Genomic DNA, 23,784 nt, shown 5'->3' with positions numbered 1-23,784 from the left:
TATTTTAAATCGTAATATTTCACAATATTAGTGTTTTTCAGTCTTGGTGAGCATAATGGATTTCATTAAAAACATAAAAAACAAAGTGCACTGTACTTCTTTTTATTCAAATATTTGTATTTATTATTTTTTCATATGCATGTGGGCCTGGAGAACCTAAATTATTAGAAATGTATTGTGGCTTGTACATAATATGACAGAACGACCAAACTGATGTCAAAACAGGAAACCGTTTTGTGCAAATGCACTCTTTCGACACACACATGAATGGTTGAGGGACAAATTCACTCATTGCAAAAGTCCCAGAAGGTTACAGGTTACAGAAGGGTCACTGCATGGGTCAATCTCACAAAGTCATATTTCACAGAAAAAAATAAAAATATTCTACACACAAAATGTTTAACTGGAGTGAAAATAGTCACAATACAATACGAAAACTCTTAAGCATCCTAAAAATAAGCTCAACATTTTTGTATAATTAATTACGATTTAGTAAAGCAGTAAATTAAATCAGATTTTCTTACAGCTTTTATTTGGAGTAAATAAGAGCCAGACATGTTCTCGACAGGTTTTGTGAGATTCTCTTACTGTATTGAGACACATTTGTACATTTCTCAGACTTCAGAATTTAATTCTCAATATTCATACGGTTTATTTGTTTTTCATTAGCAATCTTTTTTTATTATTATTCTTTAAACAAATTTATCAACAATGGGTTTTCAGTCTTTTCTGATGACATTTAAACTAAATTAGAATTTGAAAGTCATTTACATGATTTCATATGTATGCATAAACAACAAACAAAAAACAACAACAACAATGGCACTTGGTGCTCATAAGGACATACATTCACTAATTCACTCGGCCCACCTTAAATTCACATTAAAAAAAAAAATACAATTTATACCAGCTTATTTAATTATATACAGCTTATATAGTCTAATATGATTCACACTGCAATTCAGGTTAATAAAAATGTGTATAGGTAAACAATAATCATCTGCTGTGCCTTTTTGTCAAGATAAATCACAGAAGTCTAATCTACTGTGCAAGTCAGCCCAGACGTCTGCTGTCTGTCATTCTGCATAGACTGTCATGTCATACAAGACATGCAACTGCATAGCACACTTACTAGCAAAGCTTCTCCTCAGGGCCCATGATGGCTGTTATTCAAATCATACTCAAAGGGACACAAAGATGCATTTAAAGTTGAAACGAACTGCAAGAAATAGTTTCTTGGAAGATCCAAGTTTTCCATCCTGACATCATTTTCACAGCTTCGCAGAAATGCACAATGTTTCACATAAACTCGTGCCATCTACAAATGTTTACAAACGGCTTTCTGGGAAGATGACAATAGGATAAAGTATAAGAATGAAACACAGTTGGATCGTATTTACAGTGTCTGTGCGATCAATAGTAGCCTTTTTTTATTTTATATATTTCTCAGGGTCCTGAGGCCTTTTCTTCAAATCAACCTGAATCCCAAAAAGTATCACACACAAATGTGTGTGTGTGTGTGTGTAAATCTGCACATTTCCACATAGTTCTATTCTTGGTGAAACATCCTGCAGATGGTGTCTTAGCTGCGCTCTGCACCATATGATTAAAAACTGCTCACGAAGCATTTCGTTTAGCGCTGAAGGAAGTCCAAAGACATACAGCATTATTCCACTGGCAGGTTCTGTATGAAAAAGCCTTTTTCCATCCTCCCAGGAAGCATCTGAGATCCCACGCCACTGCTGACCACGAGCAAGAGCACAAAATATAAGACATTATCCTCAAACAACATGGCATTACCACAGTACACCCCCAAATAACATGGTATTACCATGTCTGTGCATGCATGACAGTATATCTGAGGTAGGACTTGACTTACACAGGGCTGAATCTCCTCTTTTTTGCATCTGGTGCTTGTGGGACGGCCCCCTTTTCTCTCCTTTCTGCAGCGCGGTCTCTGTATTTCAGCTAAAATGAAGAGCGACACCCAGAGGTCAATTCTTTAAACGTGACAAAACAAGGAATCATAGAGAAAAGTAAGAGGAAACTGTTTTTTGTAAAAAGGTAGTTAGAGACTCTTGATTCAATCAGAGGAACTTGTAGTCATGTAGTCATGCGTTTCAGAAGAAGGTGAAGGCAGTATTGACCTCTGTTTCTGATCTCTCTTGTGTCTGGCTCGGTCTGACTCTCCTCTGCTCCAGATTTTGCTGCAGACGGATGAACAAAGATCAAAAACATCAAACTAATGCATTATTCTGTTAATTAAGTTGTTCAGGTGCCTTGAGCTCGATGAATCACTGGACTGTATGCAAAACTAATAATAGTCGAGTTAATGCCAGGCAGTTTATATATATATATATACACACACACACACACACACACACACACACACACACACATATATATACATACACACAGGTCCTTCTCAAAAAATTAGCATATTGTGATAAAAGTTCATTATTTTCAATAATGTAATGATAAAAATTAAACTTTAATATATTTTAGATTCATTGCACACCATCGGAAATATTTCAGGTCTTTTATTGTTTTAATACTGATGATTTTGGCGTACAGCTCATGAAAACCCAAAATTCCGGTCTCAAAAAAATAGCATATTTCAACCGACCAAAAAAAGAAAAGTGTTTTTAATACAAAAAAAAGTCAACCTTCAAATAATTATGTTCAGTTATGCACTCAATACTTGGTGGGGAATCCTTTTGCAGAAATGACTGCTTCAATGTGGCGTGGCATGGAGGCAATCAGCCTGTGGCACTGCTGAGGTGTTATGGAGGCCCAGGATGCTTCGATAGCGGCCTTAAGCTCATCCAGAGTGTTGGGTCTTACGTCTCTCAACTTTCTCTTCACAATATCCCACAGATTCTCTATGGGGTTCAGGTCAGGAGAGTTGGCAGGCCAATTGAGCACAGTAATACCATGGTCAGTAAACCATTTACCAGTGGTTTTGGCACTGTGAACAGGTGCCAGGTCGTGCTGAAAAACAAAATCTTCATCTCCATAAAGCTTTTCAGCAGATGGAAGCATGAAGTGCTCCAAAATCTCCTGATAGCTAGCTGCATTGACCCTGCCCTTGATAAAACACAGTGGACCAACACCAGCAGCTGACATGGCACCCCAGACCATCACTGACTGTGGGTACTTGACACTGGACTTCAGGCATTTTGGCATTTCCTTCTCCCCAGTCTTCCTCCAGACTCTGGCACCTTTATTTCAGAATGAGATGCAAAATTTGCTTTCATCCGAAAAAAGTATTTTGGACCACTGAGCAACAGTCCAGTGCTGCTTCTCTGTAGCCCATTTCCTGCACACGCTTGTGCACGGTGGCTCTGGATGTTTCTTCTCCAGACTCAGTCCACTGCTTCCGCAGGTCCCCCAAGGTCTGGAATCGATCCTTCTCCACAATCTTCCCCAGGGTCCGGTCACCTCTTCTCGTTGTGCAGCGTTTTTTCCCCACACTTTTTCCTTCCCACAGACTTCCCACTGAGGTGCCTTGATACAGCACTCTGGGAACAGCCTATTCGTTCAGAAATTTCTTTCTGTGTCTTACCCTCTATCTTGAGGGTGTCAATGATGGCCTTCTGGTCGGCAGTCTTACCCATGATTGCGGTTTTGAGTAATGAACCAGGCTGGGAGTTTTTAAAAGCCTGAGGAATCTTTTGCAGGTGTTTAGAGTTAATTAGTTGATTCAGATGATTAGGTTAATAGCTCGTTTAGACAACCTTTTCATGATATGCTATTTTTTTGAGATAAGAATTTGGGGTTTTCATGAGCTGTATGCAAAATCATGAGTATTAAAACAATAAAAGACCTGAAATATTTCAGTTGGTGTGCAATGAATCTAAAATATATGAAAGTTTAATTTTTATCATTACATTATGGAAAATAATGAACTTTTATCACAATTTATTTTTTTAGAAGGACCTGTATATATATATATATATATATATATATATATATATATATATATATATATATATATATATATATAAAATGCACTTATATACTGAATTAGCTTTAATTTTTATATTTGCACGTTTAAGCCATATCGTTACAGTATGTGCTTTTTTAATTTTTATAACATTTAGTTTTTTAGAAAATATTGATATTTATACTGCAGGTTTAGTTTTGTAATTGTATTACTTATTTTAGTTAGTTGCAAAGGCAGTTTCTTTTATTTTTTACATTTAATTTCTTCATCCAATGATGTCGTCTAATATTTTTTAAACTTATTTACAAGGTTTTTAATAGATTTTGTTTTAGTTTATAGTAATAACACTGATTACTAGTAATATATTAATTTTTTTCTTCAAAAATTAAGACTCAGACATTATTCACAGCAGCGCCATCCTTGATTTTTAATGGGAATGAAAGCAACGCTGTGAGAAAAACATACATCTCTTTAGTGGGTTATTTAATATGTTTTAGGATTGTTCTGCTGATGAAACACTGCAAAAATACCTTTTCCAGAAAATAAATTGACAAAGAACTCCAGACAACATGAGCTGTGGAAAATTATAACTGATCTAGGGACTGTATACAGCTTTTCACAGCGGACACCATTGAAAACTGTTAGTCTGTCATGGCACTGCTCTGAATGAGGTCTGACAGAGCGATCAGGTCTCAAGGCTTCGTGTGGCGTGCAGGACTCACCCGGTGTAGCTCAGAGAGCTGCTGATGTCTGATCAGAGCCTCTTTACTGGGAAACTGTCTCCTGCACAGCAGACAGGCCAGCTTGGACCAGTCTGTCAGTCTATCCTCTCGCTCTCCGGCCTCCTCCTCGCTGTCTGTCTCTCCACTGTATCCTGCCACCAGACCCTGAGGAGGACTCTGCCGAGAGACAGGAAAATAGATTTACAAAACACTGCAGTGCCAATAATAGACCTGGTTTAACAGCGTACAACACGAAAGATGCAAGCTGTGAGTGCCATGGTAAATGCACAAAATAAAACAAGACACAGAAAAACATGAAACAAGTCAAAACATTAAAAACAATGAAAAGGAACAAAACCATGTCTGAACGCTTTTTGTTGCTTTGCAGCCTGAGATGAAGATGGACAAATGATCAGCCCTTGTGTCAGTGTTTTGTTGAACCACTTTTTTATGAATAAAATTCATGCAGTTAGCAGACACTAAGATTCAGGCTAACATTTATTACCTAACATGTTCCCTGGGAATTGAACCCACAACCTGGCGCTGCTTACACAATGCTCTACCACTGAGCCACAGGAACACCGTGGCTTAAATACAGAACACTTTTTGTTTTAAATTCAGCCTTTACTGTAGTCTGTAGGGGCATGTGTCTGTCTCTACTAACCTTGCACATCTAGACTTTGCAATATTTGCCCGCTCTTCTTTGCAGCACTGCTCAAGTTCAGTTAAATTTGATGGGGAGCATTTGTGGACTGCATTATTCAAGTGATTACACAGATTTTCACAGTTATTTTTATCTTGAATGTTTGATCTGTTCCATCAATACCCGAGGTTGCTCTCTTTATCCTATTTACTTTGCATCTTAAAAATAAAATAAACTATATATATATATATATATATATATATATATATATATATATATATATATATATATATATATATATATATATATATATATATATATATATATATATATATATATATATATATATATATATATATAAAAACAAACCGCCGTGAGGTTACAAAATAAATAAATACCATAAAATGTAACATATGATTAAGCAATATCCGAAAATCTCAAATAAATGAAAATCAAACACCATAAAATAAAATAACAATAAAAACAAAGAGCAAAATCACGCTTCTCTTTCTTCTGGATGTTTTCTCTGTAACATCAGAATCTGAAGTTGCTCTGATCAAATCCCTTGCTTTGTATACGTTAAAACCAATAAAAACAATGTACTGTAGCACATCAAAACAACGAAAATATGAAACAAAATAAAACAAAAACCAAACATTATGACATAAAAACAAAGCCAGTAAAACAAAAACAATATAAAACAAACACTATGACATTTTAAAAAAACAAACCCTACAAGACAAAACAAAACAAAAACTATTACAATAATAAAAAGAAAGCAAATAAAACAAAAACAAAAGTGAGGAAAGGAAAATAGAAGTAAAAGCAAACACACTTGTCTATCTTCTGGATGTTTGATCTGCTCCATCAGAATCAGAGGTCTCTCCAGCAAGGCACCCTGTAGAAAAACACATACGACCAATGAAAAACATGGCATTTTAAGAGTAAGGCTTTCGTCGGACGTGTTAATAAACCCAACCTTCATCTCCAGGACAGCGTAGCCTGCGTCAGCGCTGGCAGATTCCCGTCTGTCATCGGGTCTCCCCTGCACCATCGGTCGAGAGTTTGTGCTCAGCGAGGAAGAAGAGGACCCTCGCCCAGTATCCTTCTGCCGGTTCAGACTTTTGGCCCACCGCTCCATGTCTTTAGCAATCTGAGGAAACGTACAGGCACAGCAGGAAGAGATACTCAATTTAACTGACACCCCTTCAAAACCTCACCCTCCGAGACACGTCAGTACACCTGAAGGTGCAAAATAATTCCCAAGCGAGCCTCTCTGATTTCTGGGAGTACCTGCTGTGCCGTCTTATTCTTGGGCCTGTCTTTCTTGTCCTTGCTGCTGTTGGCAGCTCCTCCAGGGTCAGAGGTCACTCCTGTGATGTCGTCAGACGACTCGGACGAGGCAGGAACATACGTGTGTCTTTCCCCATCCCAGTACATGTACTGCTGTGTATGAGGGTTAAAGTAGTACTAGAAGAACATCACAAAAACAAACATGACATCATCAGTATCAGCTTGGAGAAGAAGCGGTGATTAGCTGCTCATTAAGCATGCTACATCTCCCAATAATAAGATAATCTCTGGTTCAGGTGTGTTAAACTCTTGTGTAAGGGCTGGAGATGAGCTCTGCAGGACAGAGCCAGATCGGAGTTAACTCTTCAGTACCTGTGAGTTTGGGTCGTAGTAGAGGCCTGTAAGAGAGTCATAGTAATAGCCCGAGCTCTCATCGTACTGGTACATGGAGACGTCAGGATCCGCTGCAGGAAAGAGGAAATACAACTGCACCTCACTCAAATGAAACTGAACATGCACGGGAAATCATTAGGGCAGCTGAAATAACAGTGACTAGAAAAAGTCTGTGAACCCACTGGAATTGGTTTTCTGCATTAATTGGTCATGAGATCAAGTGATTTTGCTGCTTTGAGCGTGCTGTGCTTACGGTACTGCTGGAGCTCCAGAGCGGTCCCAGGTGTAGCAGGAGGGTTCAGGGCAGCAGGCTGAGGTCTCCCAATGATCTCCACCGGGACCTTTGAACAGACACACACATACACAGTGTAAAGAGACAATCAGTGCTTCAGAAAAGCATAATTCACCTTCTGAATGAGCGGTAGAAACAAACTTCACCTGACTGGCCTGTCTGGAGGCCGTCGAGGCCACAAGCTGAGTCTGGGATGCTGCGAGCACCAATACAGAGGTAGCACCTGCTTCTCCTGTGATCAAATACACACTCACACTTACTCCAGTTCAAGACTCGTGGATGACAGCAGATGGAAGTGAGCTGTGATTATACCTGTGGAGACTCTTCCTCCGTCAGGAGCACCTAATGTTGTGTGGCTGGTCAGTACTGCAGACACCGGCCCACTGCTGACCTGCACGGGCTCCTGCCCAAACACAGCTGCCGCCCCCTGCGGGTGCACACTGACATCACCGCTCTGGGCCGTCTGGAACAAGAACCACATATTTGAAAGCATGTGTTGAAGCAGGAATTCACATCTCAGCGTTGAGTATTAGTCCATATGTTCTGCAAAAGTCTGAATCTCAGGTTCATTTTCTATAAAAATCAATCTTTTTTAATCAATATATGTAACTTTTCTTTAGGAAAACCCTTCAAAGTAGTGACTCACCGAAACTTCTGCAACCTAAGATATTGGGCCAAAACTGATTTCATGGTTTTGTCTGAATTGTTTTGGAGATCCGAAGCCATCGACTCGAATGGTGGCGTTTAATTAGTGTTTCTCTGATGGTGCATTATGAGGCTTTCAGAGTCTATTTCATGCACACAACTAGAACCGGTAAACATGATCTGAGCTGACAAGACTGATTTCACGAAGTTTCATTCTGATGAACTGAGATCTTACAGTCTATGCTGATTTCAGATGATGAAATGAGCAATAATAAGCTTTGTGCTTTGTCTATTCTGTCAATTTTCAAATGTAATTCAAACAGTAAACAATACGTTTTAATTACAGCCACCTTTAAATGTTTATATTTCAACAATGAATTTAAATCAAAATTAAATACAAAATTAAATTCATGCATTTAGCAGACGCTTTTATTCAAAGTGACTTACAGTGCATTCAGGCTATCAATTTTTACCTACCATGTGTTCCCTGGGAATCGAACCCACAACCTTGCGCTTGATAATGCAATGCTCTACAACTTGAGCTACAGGAACACTAATTTGTGCGGAAACAATTTTATCATTAAAAAGTTGAAATAAAACTGCCTTACTATTTAATAATCAATTAATTTATTTATTTTCTTTTTCGGATTTTGGCTAAATGAAAACTTTAATTTCTCTGTTTCTGTTAAAAAAAGAGAATAATCTCAGTGACTCTTTACTTGAAATTGATAGTATTGTGGAAATATTTAACAAATAGTGAGTTTTTCTACAATTTTTGTGATTCTTATTGGTTAATATGGTTTCAATATAACATTAGTTACATATTTTTTCCCAGTTGTTTTGTATTCTTGTGACAGATGAACATGTGCTAATACCTGACTAATGCACAATACCTGACATTAATGCACTGTTTTGCTACACAGCTTCATTCACACCTTGTGTGCATGTTCATTCAACATCTTACAGTGAATTATTTCCTACATATGAGTGTTTATGTAGTTAATCAAGCCTAGTTTGTCTGTGTTGTGTGTACCTGAGTGACGGCCCACTGAGCTGCAGCTATAGCCGTACTCGCTACTGTCGCCACACTCACCCGATTCCCCTCTGTCAGAAAAACATCACTGAGAGACAGAGAGAAAACTCAATGTAAAGCATTATTATTACAGTAATAGCATGTCCTGTAAACATTCTCTAACACGAGTGGCTTGACTGCATTCTCCTTTTCCTATCACATAACTATGAGACCAGCGTAACGCTGCAGGATCAGCGTCAGAACAGCATGAACTCGTACCGTTTGGAGCCCTTGGCAAACTCCACAGAGATGAGCTTCCCATCGATAGAGAGAGGAGGCTGCAGGGAGTGCAGGATCTGGAGCAGCTGAGAAGCCTCCTAAAACACACACGATGAAATACCTGTTCTGTACAGCCCTAACAGAAGAAGCAGATGCCATTTACAAGTACTGTCCTTGTCTTACCACAATAGTAGTGAGCTGCAGGAAAGCAAACCCTCGGTTGAGCTGCGTCTGTTTGTCTTTGATGAGCCGTACATTTGAAGGGGAGAGAGTAGCAAACGGGGCCAGAGCTGACAAAATGGCCTCCAGCGTGGTATGGGGTCCCAGGTTCCTCAGTATCAGAGCTGAAGAGACAATAGAGGTGAGTGAAGGGTCTTAAAAGAAGACTTTTACTGGAAACTGTGGTCCTTGGTAATTCATTAAAGGAAAGTCAATGGCTACCGTCACTTTGAGAGTCAAAAAAGCATGTCAGTTAACACTAAATTAATACCTGGCTTACTTAATTAAGGTTTTGCATTGCAGGTAAAAATGCTGTAAATAATATTCAGTTTCTTGCACAGACCGACCATTTCATAAGACCTCAATATATCGCCGGGAGACACTGGCACTAATTTTGCATTGCCTGAAACATGTTTCTGAATACTAAAGTGATGGTAGCCATTGACTCTTATGAAAAAAAAAAAACATCTTTGCTGTTAATTTCTTTTGTATTTTTTTTTCTTCTTCAGTAGAACAGTAAAGTTAGATTTTTGGGTGAACTATGTCTTTAAATGTGTGACGTACTGTCATTGGCCATCTCTGCAGCCTGAGACGAGGAACTGAAGCTGATTAGTGGAGCTGCTGTCTGGTAGATGGCAGGAAGGGGCAGTAAACCCTGAGCAGAGTCCTTTAACTGCCCCAGAGGTAAACTCAATGGCACCAGAGGCAGTTTCAACTCAGCCTCTGACAAGAAAGAGCCATACGCACAAGGATTTACATTCATATTCATGTTCTTACCATGCTGTCACAAATAACTGAAACAAACCCCTGTGAATTCACACCTGATTTAGGAACCGCACATTTGAAACACTTCTCTCTCCGTTTGAAGTTCTGCACTCCACACTGTGGATCGAAACAGATGTTTGGGAAAACACAAGGGAGAACATCTTGTTTACTGAAAAGCAAAGTTCACACAGAATGAAAATTCTGTCATCGTTTGATCACCCTTATGTCATTCCTACGTCTTTTTTCTTTAACTTGAATCAATAAAGATTAATGAAGATATTTTCTTGTCCCCTCCATTCAAAACTCAATTCCATCAAACTTTGATGCTTCAAAAAGTTTAGAAAGACATTGTAAAAGTAATCAGTTTGAATGGAGCAGTTAATTTTTTTTATGGTTTTCACAATAAACGCTGATGAATACATCAAAAGCTGCACCGTTTCTTGAAAGTAATTTTCACTTGGTCTATTATTGACATAATCAGCATAACCGTAATATTTAATTTTGTAAATACAATAAACAGCTGAGCTCTATATGTATTGATTAGGGCTGTCAACGAATATTCTAAATTTGAATATGTATTCGAATAGTTAAAAAAAAAACTAATTTCGAAGGTGAAAAATTATATTCAAGTGGAAAAAAAGGCCCATGGTAGTAGATGCGTGGTATTCTGCTTTGCGAGTGGGACCACTAGCGTGCCTGAGGGTTCAGGGACAGGTCACAGGAGTCACACTGTCTGTCACAGCATCACTGCTGAAAGTTGACGCGTCTTCATGGAAGATGGCAGCAAGTGCAGAGCCAAACTCGACCGCAGCAGAGAAAGTGAGGTAAAATTGTTGACCCGCGAGATAAAGTTGTATGCAAGCTATTTAAGATACAGTTAGCAAACCATTCGACCACTAGCAACAGGAGGTCACATCTCAAAAATGTGCACCCAACTGAGCATGGCATAATGTGTGGAGCTCCAGCTAAACAGTCACGTCTTGACACTTGACGTTACTTTGCATCGCCCGCCGCAAGCTCTTTGTCTGCAACACGACAAGAGGCCGTAACGGATAAATTTCGTTCATTTGTAAGGACATGAGACCAATCAGTATCGCGGATGGGGCAGGCTTCGGGGAGTTCTGTCAAGCAATGGATCCGAGGTTTGATTATTTATCGTTTCATGTCAAGGAAAAGTTCCATGTTTACCACAGCACAGCTCGCTCTGAACATTCAATGTCAGTTCTATATGCTGTAAAACTTCAATTAATATTAATAATATTTGTTTAAATCACTGAATGAAGCCTGATATATTTGGGACAACAGTCGCGACCTTAAATTGCTTGCACAAAAATTTGTTTGTTCATTTAAACCATTATGCGCAGAGAACGTGAGGGTGAGAGAGCGTGAGGTCTGCAGTCTTGGCCATTAGTTGATTTCCTTGTTTTTGTGTAGGTAATACGTTGTCATATATGTTTAAACTTAAATAGACTATCTATACAAGTAGTTATGTCTCTTTGTATTATTTTGGCCTGTTATTGACGTAATGTGCGTCATTGACGACATGCGCAACCAGATCGAATAGTTTGAATATTCATGTTTTTTTTTAGAGGCAATATTCGAATGTCATTTTTGAGCAATTTTGACAGCCCTAGTATTGATTAATGTTAATATGTGAATAAAAGCCTAAATCAAATTTGTTCAATCATTAAATGCAATCTAAAAGTCTCTCTCCTAAAGACTTGGGGTTAAACTGTTCAATTCATATTAATTGCTTTTATAAATGTCTTTATGAACTTTTGGCAAGTTCAGGGACAAAAGTCTCAGGTTTCAATAAAAATATCTAAATTAGTATTTGGAAGACGAACAAAAGTCTTGGGGTTTATAACAACATGGTGTAAATGATGACCGAATTTTCATTTTCAAATGAACGAACCTTTTAAAGGCAAACTAATTCATTATTGAAATAAAGACCGTATGAAAGTGACCTTATTGCAGAGCCAGTCTTCATTAGCGCGGGGCTTTGGGTCGCTGTAGTGCATAGATACTCGCTGGCCCAATATAGAGAGCACTCTCTGAAAGTGAGACACAGAGGAAGAGAGGGGACAAAAGAATAAAACCGGGTAAATGGCGTTTTCAGGGTGTGATTGGCACACTTGAGACCTCATCTCACACAAGAGGGGAGAAGACTGGATAAAAGAGAGAGAGGAAGACAGATATCACCATCAGCTTGAGAGGACTCAGAAAGACGCGCCGGCCTGCGTGTGAGAGAGTGTGTGCGGACACCCTCTCCGGCCAAAAACCTTCACCTCCCCCATTCAGGGGAACACAAACAGGTCACGCTCACTCCTGCCCACCCTCAAACACACATCAAGCCACAAATACAATAAAATAAATACAAAAACATCCAGACAGGCGTTTCACAAAAGCAAATTCATACAGCGATGACAGGAGATGTAGAATAAAGTGTATTGTTGAACCGGAGCCAAAAATAAATCCTTCAGGATCTCAATGGTTAAAAATAAACAGGAACATCCCTCGTTCCAGCTGTACTTCATACAGGCATTAAACGGATAATTCACCCAAAAATGGAAAACTGCGGTTAATGTTCGCACACCCTCAGGCCATCTAAGATGTAGGTGACTTTTTTTCTTGAGTAGAACAGAAAAGAAGATTTTAGCTGAACTCACTAAAAAAAGAACGAGTTCAGAAGAATGATTTGTTCATGAAACAGACATCACTCTGGACCATTTGCCTCTGGATTACAGATAATGTTTACTTAACTAATTACTTCATAAAACCTTAATATATCATCAGGAGCCACTGGTGTTAATTTAGCATTGCCTACGTCTCTGACTATTAAAGTGAATGCAACCTTTGACTTTTATAGAAGAAAAAAAAAAAACTGAAGGAAAGATTTTATCTACATCTTGGATGGCCGGCAGGGTTTAGTAAATTAACGGCAAATTATCATTTTTGGTGAACTATCCCTTTAAGAAAACATCCTTAATGTACCTGAACACTTCAAAAACCAATAGCTATCCAATTGGCTGATTTGGAGCACTTCAGAGGCCTGATATATAAAGACGAATAACATGACCCTGTACTTGTGTACAGAAAACAATTACGCCTAGATACCATTTCATGTCCAATTACTTGCTATAGCACCCCATTATACTCGAAAACAAATACAGGAATAAAATGTTCTCAGCATTGTGAAAATCTGTATCTGGGTTTGTCGTTTCAAATCCCATTCAGACTACAGACCACCCACAGTCCATTCAGAAACCGTCTACATCACGCTACACGCAAAAAATGGCAAGCACGGACTGAAATAGCCAATTCCAAATCTGACTGGGCGACTTCTAGACCAGAAACAGCAGAAATCAGGGTGCACAGCATGAAAGAAAGATAGGTATTGGTCTGCTAGTTCACTCAAAGGGACGGTTAATCCAGAAATTGTAATTCTGATCTCATTTCCCCTCTCTAAAGTTCTTCCAAACCTGTGGGAGTTTCTTTAAAGGGGAACCATCCCTTTAAGGAAGAATGCATCTTTGGATTGGGCCTAAATCGGCAAGGACGTAGAGGCAAGATATCCATGTTCAATTCACATTGTTGTTGTTGTTTTATGTGAAATAATTAGCACTGATTAATTTTAGATTTTTTCCAGTTTTCTGTACAATTGTATGAGGAAACAAAGGCATCATTTAGGTCAGATTTTCTTCCACATGACCTATTATTGTGGCATCATCAGCACAATTTACATGACTGTCAAACAAGCTCTCCCTGTCTGGTCAAAATAAGCTGTAGTTTGGTCTAGAATTGGTTCTGATGCTCTCTAGCACTTCAGCAAAGGAGGTTTGCTTCAGGTATTCCTGAAGTATCACAGTATTACATTATTACTAACTTCTTCCTAGCTTTGACATGGAGTATACAGGTCAGCTGATCTACGGACTTACTGGAAAGAACTGTATCCTTTAATAACAAGATGCAATAGTGGAACAGCACATTCTCACGCTGTTTTGGAACATGTTTCAAAGCCATGTGGATTCAACAAGAGAAAAACGAAATATAGGGCAGATCTCACACCAGGATCTTACGGCTGAGAGCAGCGGACTGAAAAAGGGAGATAATAGCACGCACAAACTGAATTTGAACTGAACTTGGGACAGATAATACCCAACCAGTGGCAGTGTCATATACAGATAACAGACAGACCTCATTCTTAAGAGATGGCGAAATCTGTGAAATCATAAGGAATCCAGGCGTAAAGGGGTATATTATATCCATACACGTGTGGACTTGTAGTGTGTATGTGTGTGTGTGCAGTGTGAAGTGACCTGGTTGGTCTCCATCCAGCGGCTGGCCTCCTGCAAGTGATTAAACTCGACGAAGGCGAATCCTCTGCTCTGACCTGGAGACACAGCCGTCGCCGGGCCACAATGACAGAACAACAACAACGCAGTGAGGGGTTAGTGTTTTCATATCGAGAGAGAGAGAGGGAGAAAGAAAGAAAGAGACAGAGAGATGGTAGAAAGAGATATAGCTGTATTCTATCACACTGTTGCCTCTTAACTGCTAGAACTGATATTAACACCAGTTCAGTTACCATTATCTGCAAAAGACATGATTATAGCAAAACTATTAGATGTCTGATTCTTTACCGACAAATCCTAACATCTGAGAACCATATACAGAGTTTGGGGTCACATTAAAGAAGTCTTTAGTGAATTTGTAAAATATTACAATGAAAAATTATTTTGATACATTTTAGAATGCGAAGCTGAATTTTCAGCATCATTACTCCAGTCTTCATTGGTCAAGAAACTTATTTTTATCAATGTTGTGCTGATAAATATTTGGGTGGATATCATGAAACTTTGTTTCAGGATTCTTTGATGAATAGAATGTTTGAAAGTACAGCATTTACTTTTATCTTTAAATTTTTACTGTCACTTGTGAGCAATTTAAATCATATATATACAGAGAGAGCGAGAGAGAGAGCTTTCCACAAATTCCAACAAATTAAACCAAAATTTATGGCATTACCAAATACAGAAAAATTAAATCACATTTTAGGGGAACATTCCAAAATGATCACAACAGCAGCAAGATATGTATCAGCCTGTCACAAACTAAGACTGTCAGCCAGTGGACAAACCTGAAGCAAGAGCATTTCTTACATGTACTGTTATGCATAAGTTATTATTATTATTTATTTATTTATTTTTGTTATTTGTTGTTGTCTTTTACTTGTTTCTCGTTTGAAGAAAAAAAGGAGAAAGTATACATATACTTAATTATTTTACGAATTGTTCTTTTTTTTTATGTATTATATAATTGTTTATTCCTTATTCATGTAATGTACAATGCTTTGGCAATACTGTGCAAGTCATGCTAATAAAGCTCATTTGAATTTGAATTTGAGAGCGAGAGAGAGCGAGAGAGAGAGCGAAAGGGACGGAGTGAGAGAGAGCGAGAGAAGGAGAGCGAGAGCGAGAGAAAGAGAGCGAAAGGGACGGAGTGAGAGAGAGCGAGAGAAGGAGAGCGAGAGCGAGAGAAAGAGAGCGAAAGGGACGGAGTGAGAGAGAGCGAGAGAAGGAGAGCGAGAGCGAGAGAAAGAGAGCGAAAGGGACGGAGTGAGAGAGAGCGAGAGAAGGAGAGCGAGAGAAAGAGAGCGAAAGGGACGGAGTGAGAGAGAGCGAGAGAAGGAGAGCGAGAGCGAGAGAAAGAGAGCGAAAGGGACGGAGTGAGAGAGAGCGAGAGAAGGAGAGCGAGAGAAAGAGAGCGAAAGGGACGGAGTGAGAGAGCGAGAGAGAGAGCGAAAGGGACGGAGTGAGAGAGCGAGAGAAGGAGAGCGAGAGAAAGAGAGCGAAAGGGACGGAGTGAGAGAGCGAGAGAGAGAGCGAAAGGGACGGAGTGAGAGAGAGCGAGAGAGAGAGCGAAAGGGACGGAGTGAGAGAGAGCGAGAGAAGGAGAGCGAGAGCGAGAGAAAGAGAGCGAAAGGGACGGAGTGAGAGAGAGCGAGAGAAGGAGAGCGAGAGCGAGAGAAAGAGAGCGAAAGGGACGGAGTGAGAGAGAGCGAGAGAAGGAGAGCGAGAGAAAGAGAGCGAAAGGGACGGAGTGAGAGAGCGAGAGAGAGAGCGAAAGGGACGGAGTGAGAGAGAGCGAGAGAAGGAGAGCGAGAGAAAGAGAGCGAAAGGGACGGAGTGAGAGAGCGAGAGAGAGAGCGAAAGGGACGGAGTGAGAGAGAGCGAGAGAGAGAGAGCGAGAGCGAGAAAGGGACGGAGTGAGAGAGCGAGCGAGAGAGAGAGAGAGAGAGGGACGGAGCAAGAGAGAGAGAGAGAGAGGGACGGAGTGAGAGAGAGAGAGAGAGGGACAGAGCGAGAGAGCGAGCGAGCGAAAGAGAGAGAGAGAGAGACTTAAGTAATTGCGTACAAAGCTTACATTACACTGTCACTTATGCAACTTTATGGATCCTTGTTTGTAACATTTTGACACTGTCTGATTCACAAATGTGCATTAAATTCTAACTTGTAATACCTCTGATCTAATTTTGATTCTAGGTTTAAAGTCGTCTGAAATCACAACAGTCGGTACAGTACAGGTTGATATCTGTGGGCCTGAAATGCCAAAGGACTGGGTTTAAACAAAGGTCTCTGGCCAAACTGCTCACATTGGATTAAAAATAAAGCTCATAAAAAATGTTCATTCCAAGCAGCCCTACTGCAAACACAGCATACAGTCAAATCTTTCAATGCTATAATAACAACATTACATTTGAACCAGAACCATTTTAATTCAAATTAAATTGAGTAATTTTTAAACGGTGGTCAATAGCTATTTCACATGCCTGAAAAGTCTTTCCTGAACTTTAATCTCCTACCATAATACTTTGTTACTGACACATAAGTGGGGTGGAAAAAATAAAGGAAACACCTGATAATACACCAGTATCAAGGACCTATCCCCTGTTTGCCTTCAGACAGCTTCTGTCCAAGTCCTCAACCGTTTGGGAACCATGTGAGGAACAGCACCATTCAAGGAGACAATCTTGCTCTTCTTTGAGGTGTAAGAAAGGGGAAGAGCAACTTGCACAGAAGATTTTTACAATGATATTTACATCAGGTAATGAGCAACATCATGGAAGCGGTAGTAAGTATTAGACCACAGGATGTGACAACAGTGATTCCTCTCAGGGGTCACTGGTCCTCTGTTATGTAACTATTAGAGTAGTTCATTTAACATGTTCATTTGGTTTAATTATAAATATTGGGAATATATAAATTTGGGAATCTCTTGCAGAATCTGTGAAAATGTTATTTTAACAAAATGTATGTTACACGATTTCTTATTTAGTACTGTCCTGAGTAAGATATTTTACATAAAAGATGTTTACTTTTAATCCACAAGAAAAAAAGATAAGTGAAATAATTAAAATAACTCTTAATCCTTCAGTCCTAAAGTTTTTAATACTGTGCCTGGATAATCCACGACTGAAGGAAACACTAAGCATTAAGAGCCGGGGCTGAAAACTTTTACACTTGAAGATCAAGATAAATTGTACTTCATTTGTCTTCTGGGAAACATGCAAGTATCTTCTGTTGCTTCCTGAAGGGCAGAACTAAATGAAGAAAAATATTAATAATGATATTTCAACAAAATAAGAAAAAAATCGGACGTCTTCATCGTGTCCAAAAGTTTTCACCCCCAGCTCTTAATGCATCTTGTTTCCTTCTGGAGCATCAGTGAATGTTTGAACCTTTTTTAATAGTTGTGTTTGAGTCACTCGGTTGTCCTAGAAGTGAAAAGATGTCTCTTAAAACCATATAATCACAGCTGGAAAGGGTTCAAATATACAAAGATGCTGGAAAACTGAAGAATCTGCAGGACCTTAAAGATTTTTCTCAGTTTAACTGTTCAGAACAAACAAGGGACTCATGCACAACCATCACAAAACAGAAAGACAGTCGAGGATCATCAGGTAACAGCACACAGTATTAATAACCAAGGGTTCCCAAACTTTTGAATGGGGTTATTTTGATCATTTCAGCAATTTAGCCTTGTGGACTAAACGTAAACATATGTACAATATCTTACTCAGGACAGTACTAAATACAAAATAACATGCATTTAGTATGATCTCTCTTATTTTGTTCAAATTATTCACATTTTCACAGATTCTGCAAGGGGTGCCCAAACTTTTGCATGCCACTGTAGATTAGCTATACCAAACCAGTAGTGCTTTTTTCCCTCAAATATGTCCTTGATTGCTAATGTGATATTTGAAATGTGAAGTTGAAAGCTGAAATATATCTAAATGCAGCTTCTGAAAACAATGTTATGGGCACACTGTAGCCTTAAAGGTTTAGGTGTAACAAATTCTATAGCTAGTATTTCTAAAGCTACATGTTGATGTCTTTTCAGATCTTTTCTCATTTAACACAACAATGACTTTAAACGATCTTTTGGAGGGTAATTTCCCAGCCCAAATTGACGTGTGATTAATTGGTGGCATATAATGTATATTAAAATGTTTAATTGCTCTACAGTCCTACTAAATTAACTTCCAAACATAGGTTCAAGGAGGAGCCTAATCATTCAGTGCTGTTAATCATCATTATGAGCCTATATAAGCAGCAGTCACTGTCCCATCCCATCGACAATCCTTCTGGCATCCCTCCACCTCCCCATCGCCGCCTCTACTGCTGTTATTCTCTCTCTATGTAGCACCGCAGTGGGCACAGTTGAATTTGAAGCTCAAGCCGAGCCTGGACCACTAGGACTGGATGGGCAGGCGATAATGATTCCCCAGATTTAGCCATTCCTTTATGGATTAGGATCAATATTTAAGAGTTTCCTAAAACACGGATTAAATTGCATTATTTGGCTTTTTCAAATGTAAATCCATCAAAACACAGACCAAAGACGACTCCTCGAAGCATCTTAAGACTAATAAACCTAGACTGGCTCACCTATGTAGCGGTGTAATTAAATGACCTGTGTAAAATCGTTTTAAATGGTGTTTACATTATTTTGTCCACCCTTTTAGCTGAGGACACAAAATCCAAAACCTTTTCATACCCATGAAAAAAAAAAAAAAAAAGCCAAACATTGCTCATGTAATGGTCAGCCACACTTATCATCTCAACACAGCTATTGCAAAATACTTACACAATGTAAGGTGCAAGATCTTCCCCAGAGTTCAGGACAAGAGCAATCAAAGTGAGATGAGGGATAAGGCTTGGGAGTAGTTATGTTTGTGCTTGTGTGCCAGTGTACAGGTTTCTGTTATTCCCATGCTTGTGGATGTACTGTGAGTGTGTGTGTTGTCTGGTTAAGGACAGTCTGACAAGGGGTATGGTAAGAAAACAGTAACACACAACAGAGAACAGGAAATAATCAGTGATGGCTTAAACATAAAGATGTGCAGGGAGTTAAAGAAACATACGCCTGGAGATTTCAAAGCACCGGTACTGAACAGCAGCTCTACTCAACCACACCAGGAGGAAAGTGAGAACGAGAAGAGATAACTGAAATAACACACTGAACTAGGCAGACGCAAGAGTGAGCTAAGGCTTGTTATGAAAGGCAGAGGAAGAGAGATTTGGAGGTGAGTCTGGGGTACAGAGAAGCCCCCCTGGTAGAGCATGCTTACCTGAAGACTTGTTCCTCATGAGGCGAACCTCTCTGGGCTGGATCCCCTGCTCCTGCAGTCGAGCACGAATCTAAAGATCAAACAACCAGTGCTTAACTACACCAAAACATCAGAGCAGGACCTCAAATAAAGTATTTGGGCAGAGTGGGTACGCTAATGGATGAAATTTGCTGAAACTTTACTCACACTCAGTCCAACCAGTATGTAAATGACTTTGTTTCTTCATATGAACAGATTTGGAGAAATGTATTATTCCATCACTTGCTCACCAATGCATCCTCTGCAGTGAATGGGTGCCGTCAGAATGACGGTAAAAACAGAACAACTGATAAAAAGACCACTCTAGTCAATACATTTATTTGAATAAGTGAATGGCTATAGGTTAATAAAACACTCATCATTAAGGACATAAATGCGATTCCATAATCCGTAACAGCACTTCCTCTAGTGTAAAAGTCCTTTCCGTTTTTTTCCTTTCACATCAAAATTCACTGACGTATTTGTTCAGAACTGTTTTGGACCATTTTCACTTGTAAACAGTGCTTGATTTCTGACGAGGCGACGCTTTCATCGAAGCCAAATAATGACACGTATTTTAGTTATGGCTTTAAGTTAAAATGCCACATTAATTGATGGACTGAAGTGGTGTGGTGTGGACTACTTGTGAATTATTGTGATGTTTCTATCAGCTGTTTGGACTCTCATTCTGACGGCACCCATTCACTGCAGTGAGCAAGTGAGGTAATGAGATGTTTCTCCAAATCTGATGAAGAAACAAACTAATCTACATCTTGGATGGAATGAAGGCGAGTACATTTTCTGCAAATTTTCGTTTTCTAGCTGAACTATTCCTTTAATTGCTGCATGCTATGTATAAGATGAATAAAATAAAAAAAAAGTCAACCTTTCCCATAGTTTATAAAACCTATATGCTATACATAATGCAAGTCTTATAGTGCAAACAAACAACAATTGCAATACAGATTTCTATTGCAACGTAAGTGCAGATCTATTTTTGTTTTGTTTTGGATTGTATCAAGACTCCACAAATGTTAACTGAAAAGGTTACTGCATTCATATCAAGAAATAAAAGTCTTCGAAGACAAACCTCATTAACAGTTGCATTTGGTGGGAGCATTCTCAGCATGACGATGCTGCTGGGTTTCTGGGCCTGCTCTGTATCAGACCTGTAGTCCTGGTCACGGGGTTCTGGCTCCTCCTGGCCCATGTCCAGAGCATGATGAAAACTAACATCTCTTAATTTGTCTCTAGCTGGTTGGGCTTGGTCAGGAAAGCCCTAAATCAGGAAGACAGTCACCCTAGATATAGATTACTCTTCTCAGGTTCTTAAAAACAAAGAGAAATGTTTAGATATGTTTAATCAGGAAACAATATAAATCTACTCACTTGTTTGTGTGCAGAACGCCTGATATGTTTGTCCTCCTCAGCTCTCCATTCTGAACTGTATTCGCCCTGAGAGTTGTGCCGCCCTCCAACTCTGCTCCAGGCGGTGTCCTCATTTATTTCTCCTTCATCTGGGCTTTGTTCATCCTGGTACACCTTCTGTCCTGATCTAAATGTCTGCATACCCCTTCTGTGTGCATCAGTCTCTGGTTCAAACTCATAATCAGTATTATCTCGCTGGAAACTTGAGTGGAGATGATCATTTGGGGGACTTTGGAGGAGACTCTTTCCAAGTTGGTTGTTTTCGGACCCATGGTTCCTCTTTTGTCTGAATCCGGGTCGGTTATTTGAGATATGACCTGAGGCAAAGTCTCTCATGCCTGCAAAACTACTATCAGACTCATTCCGTCTAGTATTTGTTAAGACGCTTTTCAGTCGATTTCCTTGCCCATAGCCACGATAGTCCATGTCCCTGTAGTCGTGATCCTCGGACTCTTTCCCATAGCGACCCATGCGGTCACCGCGACCGCCCCTATGACAGCGTAAAAGAGAACGGTTTAGGCAACCTGTAGCTTAAAGGAATAGTTCACCTTAATTTATGGACACCTTGGGATACTTCTCATTTCCTATTTGTAAATCCTTCTATTACACAGCAGGCCTATTTAAGTAAACTCCAGAAAGCTGATGCTGAAAAGGTTAAAAAAATGCAGTACCTTAAATATATACTGCATTTAGATTAAATATATACTGCTTTAAAAGAGTTAATATCTGTTATTTGCCATTTACCAATTTAAATATATGCACATGCAGTTAAGTAATAATGTCAGAACAATTATGCATGAATCCTTCCAGTGGTTGAATGCAAATTCATATTAAAAAGAGAAGAAAACACTGCAGGCTGAAGGACTCTTGACTTACCTCCTCTCATAATCCATGCTTCAGTACAAGTCCACAGAAAGGGCCACTTTTTTCTCTACCTGCTTCATTTACAACTGTTGACAAAATATGTATTGATCAACATTCATTATAATAATATATATATTTTTTTTTTAAAATGCATAAAAACAAAGAGATGTCGACTTCTAATGCTTTTTTAAAAGCACTAGTGAGCTGTATACAATGCGTTGGATTGGTCCGAGCCAAAAAAAAAAACTCGTTTGCATATTTATTTTACGCCATTTAGAAAAAGAAAGGTGAAACCCGCTGTCAGATATGATATTAAATAGTTGCAACCCTGCAGATGCTAAACTAAGCCTGACACTAATCTATAGAAAAATATATCTGAATACATAAACAACAACCGTCACTGAAAGTTCTACCTCTGTTTGCTCCAGTAAATAGTATTTGGGACTCGTGGGTTGAGTAAAGTAGCATGCATGACAGTTTAGGATCAGTCCAGAGGGCACGAGCCACGACACTGTGCGCGCGAGCTTCCGCAGAACAGCGTGGCTAGCGTCGCGATCAGCTAAATTTCTTAAAATCGGTATTTTAATCGCGTAATAACAACAACATGCAGACGCTTACCTCTATAGAGCAGCAGCGTCACACAAGCGCTGAAACTGATACAGTGTATATGTGTGACGCCCCACAGCAGCTCAGTGTAAGATGGCCTCAGTGCGGGAGGCGGGGACTGCGCTCGCACGCTGATTGGCTGATAACACACTGGCGTGCACACGTTTAGAAATGTGTATTAGGTAAAATAACCCTGACTAACAGGGCCCGGATTAACAATCCAGAGGCCTCAGTCTGGGCACAATGTCTGGTAAAGTAGTAAACTTGTAACATGTTGGTCATTGTAGTCAAATGATACAAGATGTCAGTTCGTTAAATTGCCAGTAATAAAATATAAAAATCTAAATCTAAAATAAAAATATAAAGATTGCCTACATACAGAGGTTGGGCAAAATAACGTGAACACCAGTAGTTTCAGAGAATCTGTTTATCCCATCATGCATCATGTTAAGGAAATAAATCTTGAGATATTTTTGCCAAGACTGCATGAGAGGTTCAATTCAATTCAATTCAAGTGTATTTGTATCGCGCTTTTTATAATATTTAATAGTAGTTTATCAGTGGTGACTGTCAGTTTATGTGCATATGTTATGAATTTTCAGAAAAATTTATACAGGACGTAGTCAACCAGATGATGAACATTATTAACAGCCATTATTATGTGATTGCATTAGTAATTAGCAAATATTTGTTAGTTCTGGTGTTGTTTCAGGGTTAGCATCATCTGGGGTCCTCTGTGGGGTCAGCATCATTTCTTCTCAGGTGTTCTGGATCCAGACTGGAGAAACAAATAGAGACATCATTAGCATAGCTGCTGATCCAACAAAGTAAAATTAGTTTAACTCAAGCTAATGAATAAAAATGCACATTTGATCAGATACAACTGCAGTCACCATTTAAGAGATGCATTATTCGAATGCTTGGTGAAAGAGATGCGTTTTTAATCTAGATTTAAACAGAGAGAGTGTGTCTGAACCCCGAACATTATCAGGAAGGCTATTCCAGAGTTTGGGAGCTAAATG

At 39.2% G+C, this 23,784-nt stretch overlaps 1 protein-coding gene across 3 annotated transcripts; it reads right to left on the bottom strand.

Annotated features, from left to right (window-relative positions):
* Positions 1-510: 510 nt before the first annotated feature.
* Positions 511-22,884, bottom strand: LOC113094051 (RNA-binding protein 10-like). Of its 3 annotated transcripts, none has more exons than XM_026259693.1 (23): positions 22,775-22,884; positions 22,169-22,242; positions 21,254-21,782; positions 20,955-21,143; positions 19,847-19,916; positions 14,529-14,602; positions 12,177-12,263; positions 10,266-10,326; positions 10,009-10,167; positions 9,409-9,569; positions 9,226-9,323; positions 8,968-9,055; positions 7,602-7,752; positions 7,436-7,521; positions 7,251-7,338; positions 6,977-7,068; positions 6,605-6,781; positions 6,291-6,464; positions 6,147-6,209; positions 4,669-4,845; positions 2,148-2,207; positions 1,880-1,968; positions 511-1,739 (listed from the first exon to the last, which is right to left on the bottom strand). In XM_026259693.1, exons 2-23 carry the CDS (start codon positions 22,183-22,185, stop codon positions 1,667-1,669), a joined length of 2,763 nt encoding a protein of 920 aa, XP_026115478.1. In that variant the 5' UTR covers positions 22,186-22,242; positions 22,775-22,884; the 3' UTR covers positions 511-1,666. The 3 variants fall into 3 exon arrangements, with proteins under 3 accessions (XP_026115478.1, XP_026115476.1, XP_026115477.1); XM_026259691.1 differs by having other exon boundaries at positions 511-1,742; positions 22,775-22,883; XM_026259692.1 differs by lacking the exon at positions 22,775-22,884 and adding an exon at positions 22,570-22,725 and having other exon boundaries at positions 511-1,742.
* Between the last annotated feature and the right edge of the window lie 900 nt (positions 22,885-23,784).

Source organism: Carassius auratus, unplaced genomic scaffold, assembly GCF_003368295.1.
Source record: "Carassius auratus strain Wakin unplaced genomic scaffold, ASM336829v1 scaf_tig00215236, whole genome shotgun sequence".
Taxonomy (NCBI): Eukaryota; Metazoa; Chordata; class Actinopteri; order Cypriniformes; family Cyprinidae; genus Carassius; species Carassius auratus.
The sequence above is the reverse complement of the archived record's forward strand: the minus strand, read 5'-3'. Positions and strand labels throughout refer to the sequence as shown.

Coding starts and splice junctions, on each gene's coding strand:
- LOC113094051 (XM_026259691.1), bottom strand. Junction 9,570..10,008: donor TGCAGAGATGGCCAATGACA/GTACGTCACACA, acceptor TTGTCTCTTCAG/CTCTGATACTGAGGAACCTG. Junction 4,846..6,146: donor AACATCCAGAAGATAGACAA/GTGTGTTTGCTT, acceptor GTCTCTCGGCAG/AGTCCTCCTCAGGGTCTGGT.